Raw genomic sequence first — 17,275 nt, forward strand, 5'->3', positions numbered from 1 at the left:
TATCTGGCTCTGTATCTGGCACTGTATCTGGATTCAGTATCTGGCTCTGTATCTGGATTCTGTATCTGGATTCTGTATCTGGCTCTGTATCTGGCTCTGTATCTGGCTCTGTATGTGGATTCTGTATCTGGATTCTGTATCTGGATTCTGTATCTGGATTCTGTATCTGGATTCTGTATCTGGCTCTGTATCTGGCTCTGTATCTAGATTCTGTATCTGGCTCTGTATCTGGCTCTGTATCTGGATTCTGTATCTGAATTCTGTATCTGGCTCTGTATCTGGCTCTGTATCTGGATTCTGTATCTGGCTCTGTATCTGGCTCTGTATCTGGCTCTGGCTCTGTATCTGGATTCCGTATCTGGATTCTGTATCTGGATTCTGTATCTGAATTCTGTATCTGGCTCTGTATCTGGCTCTGTATCTGGATTCTGTATCTGGCTCTGTATCTGTATCTGGATTATGTATCTGGCTCTGTATCTGGCTCTGTATCTGAATTCTGTATCTGGATTCTGTATCTGGCTCTGTATCTGGATTCTGTATCTGGCTCTGTATCTGTATGTGGATTCTGTATCTGGCTACATGCACATCAGTATATTGTCTGAGGTGGACTCCTTGGTCCACTTGTATTATTAGTCATCTGTAGACTTCTTTATGCTTTTGTAACAGACCATAAATGTGTCCCTTTCATGTGTTCATCAGTCATTCCATCTGTCATTGTGTCATGTATAGTGCCGCATATATACACTCAAAGCATGTACACTACTTCTGGATGATTTTATTAGAACCATCTGCACATGGAAAGATAGACATCTTAAGACAGACATGATAAGATAGACATGATAAGATAGACATGATAAGACAGACATCATAAGATAGACATCATAAGATAGACATCATAAGATAGACATTATAAGATAGACATGATAAGACAGACATGATAAGACAGACATGATAAGACAGACATGATAAGACAGACATCATAAGATAGACATCATAAGATAGACATCATAAGATAGACATCATAAGATAGACATCATAAGATAGACATCATAAGATAGACATGATAAGACAGACATGATAAGACAGACATGATAAGACAGACATCATAAGATAGACATCATAAGATAGACATGATAAGACAGACATGATAAGACAGACATGATAAGACAGACATCATAAGATAGACATGATAAGACAGACATCATAAGACAGACATCATAAGACAGACATCATAAGACAGACATGATAAGACAGACATCATAAGACAGACATCATAAGATAGACATGATAAGACAGACATCATAAGACAGACATCATAAGACAGACATCATAAGACAGACATCATAAGATAGACATGTCAGTAGCTTTGAGTAAGCGACAGTATATGGTTGGATTTCCCATCATGAAGAGATAACGTTGTAGACCGTAGACCCATTCAACTCACTAAGCCCTCTGATGTCTTCCACTCCTTACAGACTGTGGGCATAGTGGTAGGTCTACAATACAGTGCTCAGTTGTGGAAATAGAAGGAGTTGAATCCGTAGAAGCGGTGCTTTCTCCCGGTGTGTACATTGTCCTGCAGGTTGACCGCGCCCCCCTGGAGGGAGCTGTGGAAGAGACGGTGGACCTCCGACTTACTGAAGGAGTCCTGGAGCTCCAACAGGGCCAGCTGGCACCGGCCCCTCTCCCCTGGGTGGGTGGAAGGCAGGGCATGTGGACGGGGTTGGATACAGGGGTTGGAGATACTGCGTGTGACGGGGATCTCTCTGTTCTGCCACTCCCGATCCTGTTCTTCAAGGGTCTGATTGACAGTCATCTCAGAACCCAGAACTAAATTCCCGCCAGAACGCCAGTTACGGATGTTGGGAGAGACCAGATCAGCAGCAGACAGCTCTGTCTCAGATTCATATGCCGCCCCTGTGTTATTAGTAGCCAATGGTGGAGCTGGCTGGCTCAGGCTGAACAGGTTACCCCCTGATGCTGTGTAGCTCTGCTTCTTGCTGCTAGGAACGTCCTCGTACCATACCTCTCTCTGGGTGTTATTCTCTTTGGTGACCTCTGTAGTCTCATTCAGTGGAGAATGGGGCAGCTGGCAGCTGTACAAGGCCAGAGAGCTCTCTGTGTCTGTGACCTTCTCCAGGGAGGCTCTGGGAGCCTGGCTACTCTGCTGGGGGTCTGATGCCCCTGGCCCTGGGTGATGGAGCCCTTCTCTGACCTCCTTGACCTGGCACTCACACCTCTCCTCCCCACACCTCTCACACCTGGAGCCTTGATCTTGAAGGTGGTGACCAGGGAACACATAGCCAGACACCTGAGCAGGCTCCGGCACAGACACATCTCCAGCCCCAGGCCCAGACACATCTCCAGCCCCAGGCCCAGACACATCTCCAGCCCCAGGCCTGGCTAGACTGAGCTCTGAGTGGCCGTGGCTGTTGTTGGGTTGGCCGTCCTGAGTAGAAGGGTTCCCCTTTATCTCCTGATGACTTTGGTGACCAGACATAGTTCCCAGAGGCCCAGCAGGGTGATTCTGTGTGGAAGTCTGGTCTGTGCTGTGGGACTCTGCTGCTGGGGCAGTGACAGGAGGGTGGTAGGTGCTCTCCACCTTATGACGGCCCTGGCGTATTCTGGCCTTGCGCCCATCTCGTGGTTTAGGGGGCAGCAGGACGGGGTGGGATCGCTCCCTCTGAGAGAGACGAGCACAGGTTTGTTAGGAGGTTTGTCTCGTTCAGTCATCAGAGTAAAGTGATACTGAAGAGGAACTGTGTGCTTGTTTAAGCAGTCAAAAACTATTTCTATGGTAGTTGGGGAAGTTAAAGAAGGTTTGGAGGCTAATAATGTGTTATTCTAGCGAAGCAGTTAAATGTAGGAATATTACAACTGCACTGTATATTCAGGTGATTCCTGTGTTACTGTACGTACCAGCTGTGTTGTGTAGGGAGTTATCTTCCCAGTGATCATGTCAACGGTGTTCTCATGGTAATCATCCAACCTCCAGGGATTAGTAGACCCAGTGCCTGGAGTAAAAACACATGACATGCTTGCCATATTTAATATGATATCTGAGTGAGAGTGACTAACCAAATCAATGCGGCCCCCCGGTCAGTGATTCCACCATGATTACTACAAGTTTAGATAGCTGGCTAGACTAACTAACCAATCTAAAAAATGGTAGCGGACATGGGGCTAATTGAGTGACTGTAGAAAAACTGCTGATCCACAACCAAATATCAAAACTTGCACCTTGTGTATTCTACTATTCTAACTCTTAACAGGAAGTTGAGACCCAGACTGAGTTCCTAAAAACATGTACAACAATAATTGTTAAATTGATCCGCGGGCCGCCAGTTCCCTGGTCCAACTAGTCTAGGTATTCCTCCATGTCTCTGGGAGCGTCTCAAATGGCACCCTGTCCCCTATAGAGTACACATCTTTTGACCAGAGCCGTATGGACTACATAGGGAATAGGAAGCCTTTTGGGATACAGCCTGTGTGTTCGGGGCTCTGCTCTCTATACCTGTGTAGTGAAGCTGGTAGGAGGTGACCCAGTGGGACTTCTCCACGTTGCGGAGCATGTTGGCTGTTCGTTCAGACAGCGTGACGTCCCAGTCACGCAATGTGGGGTTGGGAAACACTGTCTTCTGGGACTTAGGGTAGAATACCTGGGTCTGGGCCTCACACTTAACTGGCTTGGGGTGCTGAGAGAGAGACAAAGAGAAAGGTGACACAGGACACAGGTGTCAGGAACAGATGGAGTGTGCATGTGACGTTCTTCCTTAGGTTGCTTCCAGAATGGCACCCTATTCCCTTAAAAGTGCACTACTTCTGAGCAGGGCCCTGGAATAGGGTACTATTAAGGAATAGGGTACCATTTAGAACAAACCCCTAGTCATTCACTTCAGTGAGAACATTCATTTATTGGGCTTCACTGGTCAGATGAGATGAAATATAACATTAAGGATCATATTCTGCCTCCCAAATAGCACTCGATACCCTATGCAGTGCACTCTATGGGGAATAGTGTGCTATTTTGGGACACACATGTTTCTGTGTACAGTGAGAGGGAAACCTGACTTAGCTAAATGACTGTACTGTAGCTACTCACATCCAGGAAGCCATGTTGTCCTGGCCATGAGATGGTTTTCTTCCTGGTTGTCATTGGTGCCTCCAGTACCTCATGACGATAAGGACCTCCTGGGATTGAAGACAAGACACTTCATCTGGGAATGAGGCTTGCGCTTGTGTGTGCGACCTTATACGGGCAGACACACACACACACACACACAGACACACACACACACACATACAGACACACATACAGACACACACACACACATACAGACACACATACAGACACACACACACACACACACACAGACACACACACACACACATACAGACACACATACAGACACACACACACACATACAGACACACATACAGACACACACACACACATACAGACACACACACACACACATACAGACACACATACAGACACACACACACACATACAGACACACATACAGACACACACACACACATACAGACACGCACACACACACATACAGACACACACACACACACATACAGACACACATACAGACACACACACACACATACAGACACGCACACACACACATACAGACACACACACACACACATACAGACACACACACACACACATACAGACACGCACAGACACACATGCAGTTCGCACACACACACACCACCTTTTGTCTTTCTCAGCACGGTGACCTCTGGAGCAGAGGACGGGACGAGGGGGTTCAGGGGTCGTAGGGACGCAGCTCTCACGCCTGTGTCGGGGTCGTCTGGTGAGCGGAACGTTGGGAACAGGGCGAAGCGGGAGATGTGGGACTGATACGGATGTTCTTTTGGAATTGGAACCTTTATCATTATCTCTCTGTAGGGAGGGAGGGCATAGCAGTGAAGGAAGGACAGCCATTACAACTGTATCATTATCTCTCTGTGGGGAGGGAGGGCATAGCAGTGAAGGAAGGACAGCCATTACAACTGTATCATTATCTCTCTATAGGGAGGGAGGGCATAGCAGTGAAGGAAGGACAGCCATTACAACTGTATCATTATCTCTCTATAGGGAGGGAGGGCATAGCAGTGAAGGAAGGACAGCCATTACAACTGTATCATTATCTCTCTATAGGGAGGGCATAGCAGTGAAGGAAGGACAGCCATTACAACTGTATCATTATCTCTCTATAGGGAGGGAGGGCATAGCAGTGAAGGAAGGACAGCCATTACAACTGTATCATTATCTCTCTGTAGGGAGGGCAAAGCAGTGAAGGAAGGACAGCCATTACAACTGTATCATTATCTCTCTGTAGGGAGGGAGGGCAAAGCAGTGAAGGAAGGACAGGCATTACAACTGTATCATTATCTCTCTGTAGGGAGGGAGGGCAAAGCAGTGAAGGAAGGACAGCCATTACAACTGTATCATTATCTCTCTGTAGGGAGGGAGGGCATAGCAGTGAAGGAAGGACAGGCATTACAACTGTATCATTATCTCTCTGTAGGGAGGGAGGGAGGGAGGGCATAGCAGTGAAGGAAGGACAGCCATTACAACTGTATCATTATCTCTCTGTAGGGAGGGAGGGCATAGCAGTGAAGGAAGGACAGGCATTACAACTGTATCATTATCTCTCTGTAGGGAGGGAGGGAGGGCATAGCAGTGAAGGAAGGACAGGCATTACAACTGTATCATTATCTCTCTGTAGGGAGGGAGGGCATAGCAGTGATGGAAGGACAGGCATTACAACTGTATCATTATCTCTCTGTAGCGAGGGAGGGCATAGCAGTGAAGGAAGGACAGGCATTACAACTGTATCATTATCTCTCTGTAGGGAAGGAGGGCATAGCAGTGAAGGAAGGACAGGCATTACAACTGTATCATTATCTCTCTGTAGCGAGGGAGGGCATAGCAGTGAAGGAAGGACAGGCATTACAACTGTATCATTATCTCTCTGTAGGGAGGGAGGGCATAGCAGTGAAGGAAGGACAGGCATTACAACTGTATCATTATCTCTCTGTAGGGAGGGAGGGCATAGCAGTGAAGGAAGGGAGGGCAGAGCAATAAAGGACAGAGACAACATTTCATATACAGTAAGCAGTTAGACGGATATTAATCCTATACATTTTATAATGATCTTACTGTTGAGGAGGAGGGCATAACAATTGTATACAGTGCCTTGCGAAAGTATTCGGCCCCCTTGAACTTTGCGACCTTTTGCCACATTTCAGGCTTCAAACATAAAGATATAAAACTGTATTTTTTTTATGAAGAATCAACAACAAGTGGGACACAATCATGAAGTGGAACGACATTTATTGGATATTTCAAACTTTTTTAACAAATCAAAAACTGAAAAATTGGGCGTGCAAAATTATTCAGCCCCTTTACTTTCAGTGCAGCAAACTCTCTCCAGAAGTTCAGTGAGGATCTCTGAATGATCCAATGTTGACCTAAATGACTAATGATGATAAATACAATCCACCTGTGTGTAATCAAGTCTCCGTATAAATGCACCTGCACTGTGATAGGCTCAGAGGTCCGTTAAAAGCACAGAGAGCATCATGAAGAACAAGGAACACACCAGGCAGGTCCGAGATACTGTTGTGAAGAACTTTAAAGCCGGATTTGGATACAAAAAGATTTCCCAAGCTTTAAACATCCCAAGGAGCACTGTGCAAGCGATAATATTGAAATGGAAGGAGTATCAGACCACTGCAAATCTACCAAGACCTGGCCGTCCCTCTAAACTTTCAGCTCATACAAGGAGAAGACTGATCAGAGATGCAGCCAAGAGGCCCATGATCACTCTGGATGAACTGCAGAGATCTACAGCTGAGGTGGGAGACTCTGTCCATAGGACAACAATCAGTCGTATATTGCACAAATCTGCCCTTTATGGAAGAGTGGCAAGAAGAAAGCCATTTCTTAAAGATATCCATAAAAAGTGTTGTTTAAAGTTTGCCACAAGCCACCTGGGAGACACACCAAACATGTGGAAGAAGGTGCTCTGGTCAGATGAAACCAAAATTGAACTTTTTGGCAACAATGCAAGACGTTATGTTTGGCGTAAAAGCAACACAGCTCATCACCTTGAACACACCATCCCCACTGTCAAACATGGTGGTGGCAGCATCATGGTTTGGGCCTGCTTTTCTTCAGCAGGGACAGGGAAGATGGTTAAAATTGATGGGAAGATGGATGGAGCCAAATACAGGACCATTCTGGAAGAAAACCTGATGGAGTCTGCAAAAGACCTGAGACTGGGACGGAGATTTGTCTTCCAACAAGACAATGATCCAAAACATAAAGCAAAATCTACAATGGAATGGTTCAAAAATAAACATATCCAGGTGTTAGAATGGCCAAGTCAAAGTCCAGACCTGAATCCAATCGAGAATCTGTGGAAAGAACTGAAAACTGCTGTTCACAAATGCTCTCCATCCAACCTCACTGAGCTCGAGCTGTTTTGCAAGGAGGAATGGGAAAAAATGTCAGTCTCTCGATGTGCAAAACTGATAGAGACATACCCCAAGCGACTTACAGCTGTAATCGCAGCAAAAGGTGGCGCTACAAAGTATTAACTTAAGGGGGCTGAATAATTTAGCACGCCCAATTTTTCAGTTTTTGATTTGTTAAAAAAGTTTGAAATATCCAATAAATGTCGTTCCACTTCATGATTGTGTCCCACTTGTTGTTGATTCTTCACAAAAAAATACAGTTTTATATCTTTATGTTTGAAGCCTGAAATGTGGCAAAAGGTCGCAAAGTTCAAGGGGGCCGAATACTTTCACAAGGCACTGTATAAGTAGTTTCTGTAGAACTGGGGTCTCCAACCCTGTTCCTGGAGAGTTATCCTCCTGTAGGTTTTAACTCCAACCCTGTTCCTGGAGAGTTATCCTCCTGTAGGTTATAACTCCAACCCTGTTCCTGGAGAGCTACCATCCTGTAGGTTATAACTCCAACCCTGTTCCTGGAGAGTTACCCTCCTGTAGGTTTTAACTCCAACCCTGTTCCTGGAGAGTTACCCTCCTGTAGGTTATAATTCCAACCCTCCAACCCAGTTCCTGGAGCTCTACCCTCCTGTAGGTTTTAACTCCAACCCTGTTCCTGAAGAGATACCATCCTGTAGGTTTTCCCTACAGGATGGTATGGTATGGTATGGTAGCTCTCCAGGAACAGGGTTGGAGAGCCCTGCAGTTGAAGGATATTCCAGTAGTACTGTAACAATTGAAAATGAGAAACTGATCTAGATCACAGAATGAGTACTTACGCGATGTTGATGTCCGTTGGTTTTGGTATACTGAAAATAAATGTTTGTAAAATAAGAGGATAATCAATATGAACATTATATTGGTGTAAAAATGATTTCAGCCATGAACTATAGCAGTTCATCCCAAATGGCACCCTCTTCCTTTTATAGTGCACTACTTTTGACCACAACCATATGGGCCCTGGTCAACAATAGTGCACCATATCGGGAATAGGGTGCCATTTGGGACACACATTATAATATGTATAAGTCAACCTACAGCTGGTCGTTGAGGCGGACGTTACTTTTCTTAGTAGGTGTAAGGTCATAAAACTGTTGAATGGTGATGTTCCTGTGAAGACATTAAAGGAGAAGAACCCTCAGTTGCCTCTCAAATGGCACCCTATTCCCTATAGAGTGCACTACTGGTCAAAAGGAGTGCACAGTGTAGGGAATAGGGTGCCATTTGGAACGCATTCCAACAAATACAACATACCCTTGGTAGGTGAATGTTGACATTTCAAAGGAGAAAAATGGTTAGTACATTTTCAATCAATCCACAACCTCACAATTACTCGAAATCAAGGACTTTGGCTCACACTTGGAATAGTTTTTTTAAAATGTTTATATTATTTTGAGAGAGAATTTTCTGAATGCTACTGAATGCTTGATACTCAGAAGGGTTCAAGTAAATCAGAAGACAAGTTTCCGTCATTAAAAAGTCATGGTCCTAATGCTAATCTTACTCAGGTGGGACGGATCCTCCGTAGCTTAAGTGGCGATGGCCCTTGATGATGGCAGGGGTGTGTTTACTCTTCTGGGAGGAGGACGCCATCTTGTGGCTGGAGTGCTGGCTCAGTCTACGCTGGGTACGACCCGACGGTAAAACCCTGCTGCTGCTACTGGGAACTCCGGGAAGTGGTGGGACTCTGCTGCTAGGGCCTCTGGGAAGAGGACTGCAAGAGGACATTTAAACCTGTTGCTGAGGAACAAGTCAAGGTCAAGGGCGTCCCTAATGTTACCCTATTCCCTATTTGGACAGGTCAAAAGTAGTTCACTGCAAATGGAATAGAATGGCATTTGGGATGTAGACTAGGGTTCCCAACGACACTCCTGTTCAGATGTGACCCGCTAACATTCCCATGTGACATCATTCCTAACATCTCTGACCATCAAGTCTATGACAGACTAAAGGATTTCTTTCCATCAGCTAAGCTACATGTAGTTCCCATAGTGCACCAAGACATGATGTACAACACAGACAGTACATAGTGCACCAAGACATGATGTACAACACAGACAGTACAATAACCAAATATACTGTAGGGCACTGGCAAACAAAATGGAGTCATGCAGGAGGATAAGTTCTCTTACCTGGCCAGAGGTGGAGAGTGAGGCTGCTGCTTACACCATGGCTTCCTGCTCTGTACCTGTTTCAGATCCTTGTTCTGTTTGTACATGTAAGTCTCCTCTTTCAGTCGCTGGAGGAGGGAGAAGTAGTCACCCAGCGACGGCGGGTCTGTCTGGGGCTCAGCGACAGCATACGGCCCCCCAGCCTGGTGCAGGCGTTTCAGGAGGGGCAGGGAGGAGGAAGACCTCTGTTTGTGAGACAGGAGTAAAGGACTCCTCCCTATCTGTCTGTGGTCAGTGGGACGTTGCTGGATCCCTAGGCTGGTCATAGTGACGATGGCGTTGTCAACAGCAGTAGGCTAGCGTCCGCAACAGGATCTGGGTTAGTGACACCCTATCCACTGTCTAGGCTGAGCAGCACACAGACTTGGTCTTTGTGTCTGTGCTCTCAGCAGGACCTGTACCATACAGGAAGATACTACTAATATCACAGCGTCACAGCTCAGTGAAGTGTCATGGAGTCTCCCCAGTGATAATATCACAGTGTCACAGCTCAGTGAAGTGTCATGGAGTCTCCCCAGTGATAATATCACAGTGTCACAGCTCAGTGAAGTGTCATGGAGTCTCCCCAGTGATAATATCACAGCGTCACAGCTCAGTGAAGTGTCATGGAGTCTCCCCAGTGATAATATCACAGCGTCACAGCTCAGTGTAGCAGCAGAGAGAAGAATGACCAGCCTCACAAAGCCTGAAACCGAAACAGGTTAGCATGAGGCAGTGTCTGATGACAACAGATGGGTTCAATGACAGAGGTGGGCTCTGGTTACTGCATGGCTACTCATGTTCCTCCACGCGCACACACACACGCACCTGTGAACTAATCCAGACCTCGGGTCATAGTGTATAGCCTTCATTATCCATGCTTTTATGTATATAGGCCTGCCCTCACCTGCATGCGCACATAACATTAGAATGACAGGATAGATACACCGCTAGAATACTACACATTGAATTCGCTCTATTTATGTTCTTAAACATTCGCACACGACTGACTGCAGTACTTTCTAATGTTATGTTCGTTTCACATGCAGGCCTATGTGTTGTTTTTCTCTACAAGACATCAAAGACTGACCCAGAATAAATTGGGTCAACGGGGTCATGTACTTCAGCGCGAAGAGGTCTACCGACCTTATGTTCCCAACGGCAACGCCATGGTAACGGTTTAGATCGGAAAGAACTGTCAGAGTTGTATGAAGCGAAGGCCTCGCTGTCGCTGAGATGTTCTTTGCGGTCCGTACAGGTTTGAGGCAGTACAATCATGCGTTGTTGATTACGTCAGAGCAGGTCACCTTCTCCTGTGAAATCACAATGGAATCGGGATCAAAGGCTGGATTTCGCGGCGTTGAATATATCCTCTCCTTTAGCTGTCCATGGTGCTGAGTCTATGCGAGGATCGGGTTGTTCCAGAAAACACAAGAACGGCTTTTGTCCAGGAGCAATTGGCCTAGTTTGTGGATCAATTTCTCACAGTATCAAGACTAGAAGTAGGACTTTCTTTGTTTACTAATTTAATAAACTGGTCAATGCTAAGGGTGTTTTATTGATTTGAACCTCGTCAACCTTGTTAAAAACAGGCGCTCTCCCGCTCCATGTTTCAATTCACACTGCGTCTATCAATAAAAACATCGACCCGCCATGAAAAACAACACACCTCTAGGCTACAATGCCCTGCCCTTATTCTAGAATCTAGGCAACCGTTCCATCCCCCGCATCCCTCATAATCAATACAGTTTCTGACGTGACTTGTTGGCGTCCAAAATGGCACCCTATAGCCTACATAATGCACCACGGGCCCAGGTCAAAGTAGTACACTACAAAGGAAATAGGGTGCCATTTTGGACGTAAACATTGAGTGTTTGCCAAGAAGCCTAGACATGCCTGGTTTACCAACTGTTTTAAGGAAATATATTCAGCATTAGCTCCTTAATTGGGATTCTCGTGAGACCTTGTCCAAAGTCTCAGCAAAACACAGAGATGTATCACTTCATGCAGCTGACCCAGAACTAAGCTCTCATCCCAAATAGCACCCTATTTTCTATTTAGTGCACTTCTTTTGGGTCAATAGGCTCCCATAGGGCTCTGGTCAAAAGTAATGCACTACAGTATATAGGGAATAGGGTTCACTTGCCTTGCGACACTCTGACAAATGGCACCATATTCCCAATATAGTGCACTACTATCTAAGAACTCTGGTCAAAAGTAGTGCACTATAAAAGGGAATAGGGTCCCATTTGGGGCATAGACTAAGTCCAGTGACCAATCAGCCTGTTCAGCCTCAACTGAAGAGCTGCTCTGCTCCCTGGATTCCATTTCCTGCTGCTGCATTATACATGTGGAATAGATGCAGAGATTTCTCCAGGCTCTGTTGGCTCTGCTTGGTGTTAACACCCAGGATATTATAGAGGTGGTTTGATTAGCTCACTACACACTGGGGCCCACGGAAAACGTTGCCCGCAGGGCTGAAAACATACCAGTGTTGTGTTATACAGTAGATATCTGTCTGTCTGTCTGTCTGTCTGTCTGTCTGTCTGTCTGTCTGTCGTTCAGGCCTCATTAGGCATAGCCTAGACAACATAGTCTCAGTGTCAACATGGGTTGACATTATGCTGAATGGGAAGACATAACTATGCTGTATGGGAAGACATATATGCTGTATGGGAAGACATAATTATGCTGTATGGGAAGACATAATTATGCTGTATGGGAAGACATAATTATGCTGTATGGGAAGACATACAACTATGCTGTATGGGAAGACATAATTATGCTGTATGGGAAGACATAATTATGCTGTATGGGAAGACATAATTATGCTGTATGGGAAGACATAACTATGCTGTATAGGAAGACATAATTATGCTGTATGGGAAGACATAATTATGCTGTATGGGAAGACATAATTATGCTGTATGGGAAGACATAATTATGCTGTATGGGAAGACATACAACTATGCTGTATGGGAAGACATAATTATGCTGTATGGGAAGACATAATTATGCTGTATGGGAAAACATAATTATGCTGTATGGGAAGACATAATTATGCTGTATGGGAAGACATAATTATGCTGTATGGGAAGACATAACTATGCTGTATGGGAAGACATAATTATGCTGTATGGGAAGACATAACTATGCTGTATGGGAAGACATAACTATGCTGTATGGGAAGACATAACTATGCTGTATGGGAAGACATAATTATGCTGTATGGGAAGTCATATAACTATGCTGTATGGGAAGACACACAACTATGCTGTATGGGAAGACATAACTATGCTGTATGGGAAGACATAATTATGCTGTATGGGAAGACATAACTATGCTGTATGGGAAGACATAACTATGCTGTATGGGAAGACATAACTATGCTGTATGGGAAGACATAACTATGCTGTATGGGAAGACATAACTATTCTGTATGGGAAGACATAACTATGCTGTATGGGAAGACATAATGATGCTGTATGGGAATTAATATATGAAAGTAAATTTGCAGAACATGTGATTGTTTGACATTTAAATGAATGAATCAACAGCCATTGTACACAGACTAATGATGAGCGTTTACAATGTTGCAACATGTTGCAACAGCCACCGACCCCCCTGAGACATCATCACACCACTTCACGTCTCCTCTGCTCTGTACCAGATCTCAAAGACAATGAAGAGGGGCGGACTGGAACCAGAAAGGGAATTTCTAACACACCGGCCCATTTATTCCCAACGAGGCCCCCATACCACACACGTTTTTCCAAGATGCCCTCATGATTAGCCAAATAATGATCATTCTGCCAAAACATCCCATTTAGACAGGCCCGCATGGAATAAAGGAAGATGGTAGATGTAACAGCAGAGTAAGGATCAGACCAAGATGCGGCGTGGTAAGTGTTCATGACGATTTTAATAAGAAAAGCACTGAACACTATGAAATACAAAAACCATAAATGAATACGTGAAATAACCAAACCGAAACAGTACCGTATGGCGACAAACACACACACGGAAACAAACACCCACAAACCAACAGTGAAACCCAGGCTACCTAGGTATGATTCTCAATCAGAGAAAACTAATGACACCTGCCTCTGATTGAGGACCATACTAGGCCGAAACAGAAACCAAACATAGAAACACAAAACATAGACTTCCCACCCCAACTCACGCCCTGACCATACTAAATAAAGACAAAACAAAGGAAAATAAAGGTCAGAACGTGACAGTAGAGCCCATCTGCCCTATGGCCAGTCCATTTCTGTCTCATGGATAATGGACTGGCCATACAGTTATATAATGGAGACACCTCTCCTGGCTTAGTGCTCTCTCATCTGTGCTGCTGACAATGATAGGAGCCTGGTGCTCAAAGCAATCCAGCTGGACTAGTTTCCAGTTTCCAGGAGAATGATAGGAGCCTGGTGCTCAAAGCAATCCAGCTGGACTAGTTTCCAGTTTCCAGGAGAATAAAGGGAATATTTCAAAGCACATTTCAAAACAAATCAGAACTAATCTATGGAGACCTAGAGGGGAGAATGTGTGTGTGTGTGTGTGTGTGTGTGTGTGTGTGTGTGTGTGTGTGTGTGTGTGTGTGTGTGAGAGAGAGACAGATAGAGAGCAAGAGAAATAGACATGTATAGCACAATAAGTAGCTTTCTGATAGCCCTGTGTATTAAGAAGGACTACAGATGGAGAGACAAGACTACTGGACTACAGCCCTGTTTATTAAGAAGGACTACAGATGGAGAGACAAGACTACTGGACTACAGCCCTGTGTATTAAGAAGGACTACAGATGGAGAGACAAGACTACTGGACTACAGCCCTGTTTATTAATAAGGACTACAGATGGAGAGACAAGACCACTGGACTACAGCCCTGTTTATTAAGAAGGACTACAGATGGAGAGACAAGACTACTGGACTACAGCCCTGTTTATTAAGAAGGACTACAGATGGAGAGACAAGACTACTGGACTACAGCCCTGTTTATTAAGAAGGACTAGAGATGGAGAGACAAGACCACTGGAGTACAGCCCTGTGAATTAAGAAGTAAAGTCATGTACACGTGTAGGGCGGTTAAGACAAAAGCTGAATGTATCCCCCTTTCCCATGCAGGACTCAATTACAAAAGAGATATTAAACATAGAAGGACGCCTGAACAGAGTCGCTGCTTCTGTTTTTCATGGGAAACTAAAGTTAAGTTGAAAATGACTGTATAATGAAAACGAGAAATATCCACTTCCTGTCGACTCTGCAGGGAGTGATGTAATTGTAAAATGAGTTCTAGAAAGAAAGAAAATACCAGTGCGTAGATCCAGCTGCTGGTTTTGGCAGGAACATCTATACAATGTAAAAACGGCACACTAGAAAATACAGAAAGTTATATAGAAATATAAAATAGTAGGATTGGAGCAAGATTGTGTCCTAGGCCTTTAGTCACCACCGTCATTACTGTTAGTCCTACCACTCAGCCTTTCGTCATCACCATCATTACTGTTAGTCCTACCACTCAGCCTTTAGTCATCACCATCATTACTGTTAGTCCTACCACTCAGCCTTTAGTGATCACCATCATTACTGTTAGTCCGACCACTCAGCCGTTAGTCATCACCATCATTATTGTTAGTCCTACCACTCAGCCTTTAGTCATCACCATCATTACTGTTAGTCCGACCACTCAGCCTTTAGCCATCACCATCATTACTGTTAGTGCGACCACTCAGCCTTTAGTCATACCATCATTACTGTTAGTCCTACCACTCAGCCGTTAGTCATCACCGTCATTACTGTTAGTCCTACCACTCAGCCTTGTGTCATACCATCATTACTGTTAGTCCTACCACTCAGCCGTTAGTCATCACCGTCATTACTGTTAGTCCTACCACTCAGCCGTTAGTCATCACCGTCATTACTGTTAGTGCGACCACTCAGCCTTTAGTCATACCATCATTACTGTTAGTCCTACCACTCAGCCGTTAGTCATCACCATCATTATTGTTAGTCCTACCACTCAGCCTTTAGTCATCACCATCATTACTGTTAGTCCTACCACTCAGCCGTTAGTCATCACCGTCATTACTGTTAGTGCGACCACTCAGCCTTTAGTCATACCATCATTACTGTTAGTCCTACCACTCAGCCGTTAGTCATCACCGTCATTACTGTTAGTCCTACCACTCAGCCTTTTGTCATACCATCATTACTGTTAGTCCTACCACTCAGCCGTTAGTCATCACCGTCATTACTGTTAGTCCGACCACTCAGCCGTTAGTCATCACCATCATTATTGTTAGTCCTACCACTCAGCCTTTAGTCATCACCATCATTACTGTTAGTCCGACCACTCAGCCTTTAGCCATCACCATCATTACTGTTAGTGCGACCACTCAGCCTTTAGTCATACCATCATTACTGTTAGTCCTACCACTCAGCCGTTAGTCATCACCGTCATTACTGTTAGTCCTACCACTCAGCCTTGTGTCATACCATCATTACTGTTAGTCCTACCACTCAGCCGTTAGTCATCACCGTCATTACTGTTAGTCCTACCACTCAGCCGTTAGTCATCACCGTCATTACTGTTAGTGCGACCACTCAGCCTTTAGTCATACCATCATTACTGTTAGTCCTACCACTCAGCCGTTAGTCATCACCATCATTATTGTTAGTCCTACCACTCAGCCTTTAGTCATCACCATCATTACTGTTAGTCCTACCACTCAGCCGTTAGTCATCACCGTCATTACTGTTAGTGCGACCACTCAGCCTTTAGTCATACCATCATTACTGTTAGTCCTACCACTCAGCCGTTAGTCATCACCGTCATTACTGTTAGTCCTACCACTCAGCCTTTTGTCATACCATCATTACTGTTAGTCCTACCACTCAGCCGTTAGTCATCACCGTCATTACTGTTAGTCCTACCACTCAGCCGTTAGTCATCACCGTCATTACTGTTAGTCCTACCACTCAGCCGTTAGTCATCACCATCATTACTGTTAGTGCGACCACTCAGCCGTTAGTCATCACCATCATTACTGTTAGTCCTACCACTCAGCCGTTAGTCATCACCATCATTATTGTTAGTCCTACCACTCAGCCTTTAGCCATCACCATCATTACTGTTAGTCCTACCACTCAGCCTTTAGTCATCACCATCATTACTGTTAGTCCTACCACTCAGCCGTTAGTCATCACCATCATTACTGTTAGTCCGACCACTCAGCCTTTAGTCATCACCATCATTACTGTTAGTCCTACCACTCAGCCGTTAGTCATCACCATCATTATTGTTAGTCCTACCACTCAGCCTTTAGCCATCACCATCATTACTGTTAGTCCTACCACTCAGCCTTTAGTCATCACCATCATTACTGTTAGTCCTACCACTCAGCCGTTAGTCATCACCATCATTACTGTTAGTCCGACCACTCAGCCTTTAGTCATCACCATCATTACTGTTAGTCCTACCACTCAGCCTTTAGTCATCACCATCATTACTGTTAGTCCGACCACTCAGCCTTTAGTCATCACCATCATTACTGTTAGTCCTACCACTCAGCCTTTAGTCATCACC

General features: G+C 44.9%; 1 protein-coding gene across 1 annotated transcript; it reads right to left on the reverse strand.

Moving 5' to 3' along the window:
- Positions 1–755: 755 nt before the first annotated feature.
- On the reverse strand, positions 756–3,133 carry LOC149984807 (uncharacterized). Its single transcript, XM_090187221.1, has 2 exons — positions 2,920–3,133; positions 756–2,683 (listed from the first exon to the last, which is right to left on the reverse strand). The coding sequence occupies exons 1-2, from the start codon at positions 3,043–3,045 to the stop codon at positions 1,511–1,513; spliced, it is 1,299 nt and encodes a 432-aa protein (XP_090043347.1). The 5' UTR covers positions 3,046–3,133; the 3' UTR covers positions 756–1,510.
- Between the last annotated feature and the right edge of the window lie 14,142 nt (positions 3,134–17,275).

The sequence above is a fragment of the Oncorhynchus mykiss genome, chromosome 2, assembly GCF_057628025.1.
Source record: "Oncorhynchus mykiss isolate SJ-2025 chromosome 2, ASM5762802v1, whole genome shotgun sequence".
NCBI classification, from domain to species: Eukaryota; Metazoa; Chordata; class Actinopteri; order Salmoniformes; family Salmonidae; genus Oncorhynchus; species Oncorhynchus mykiss.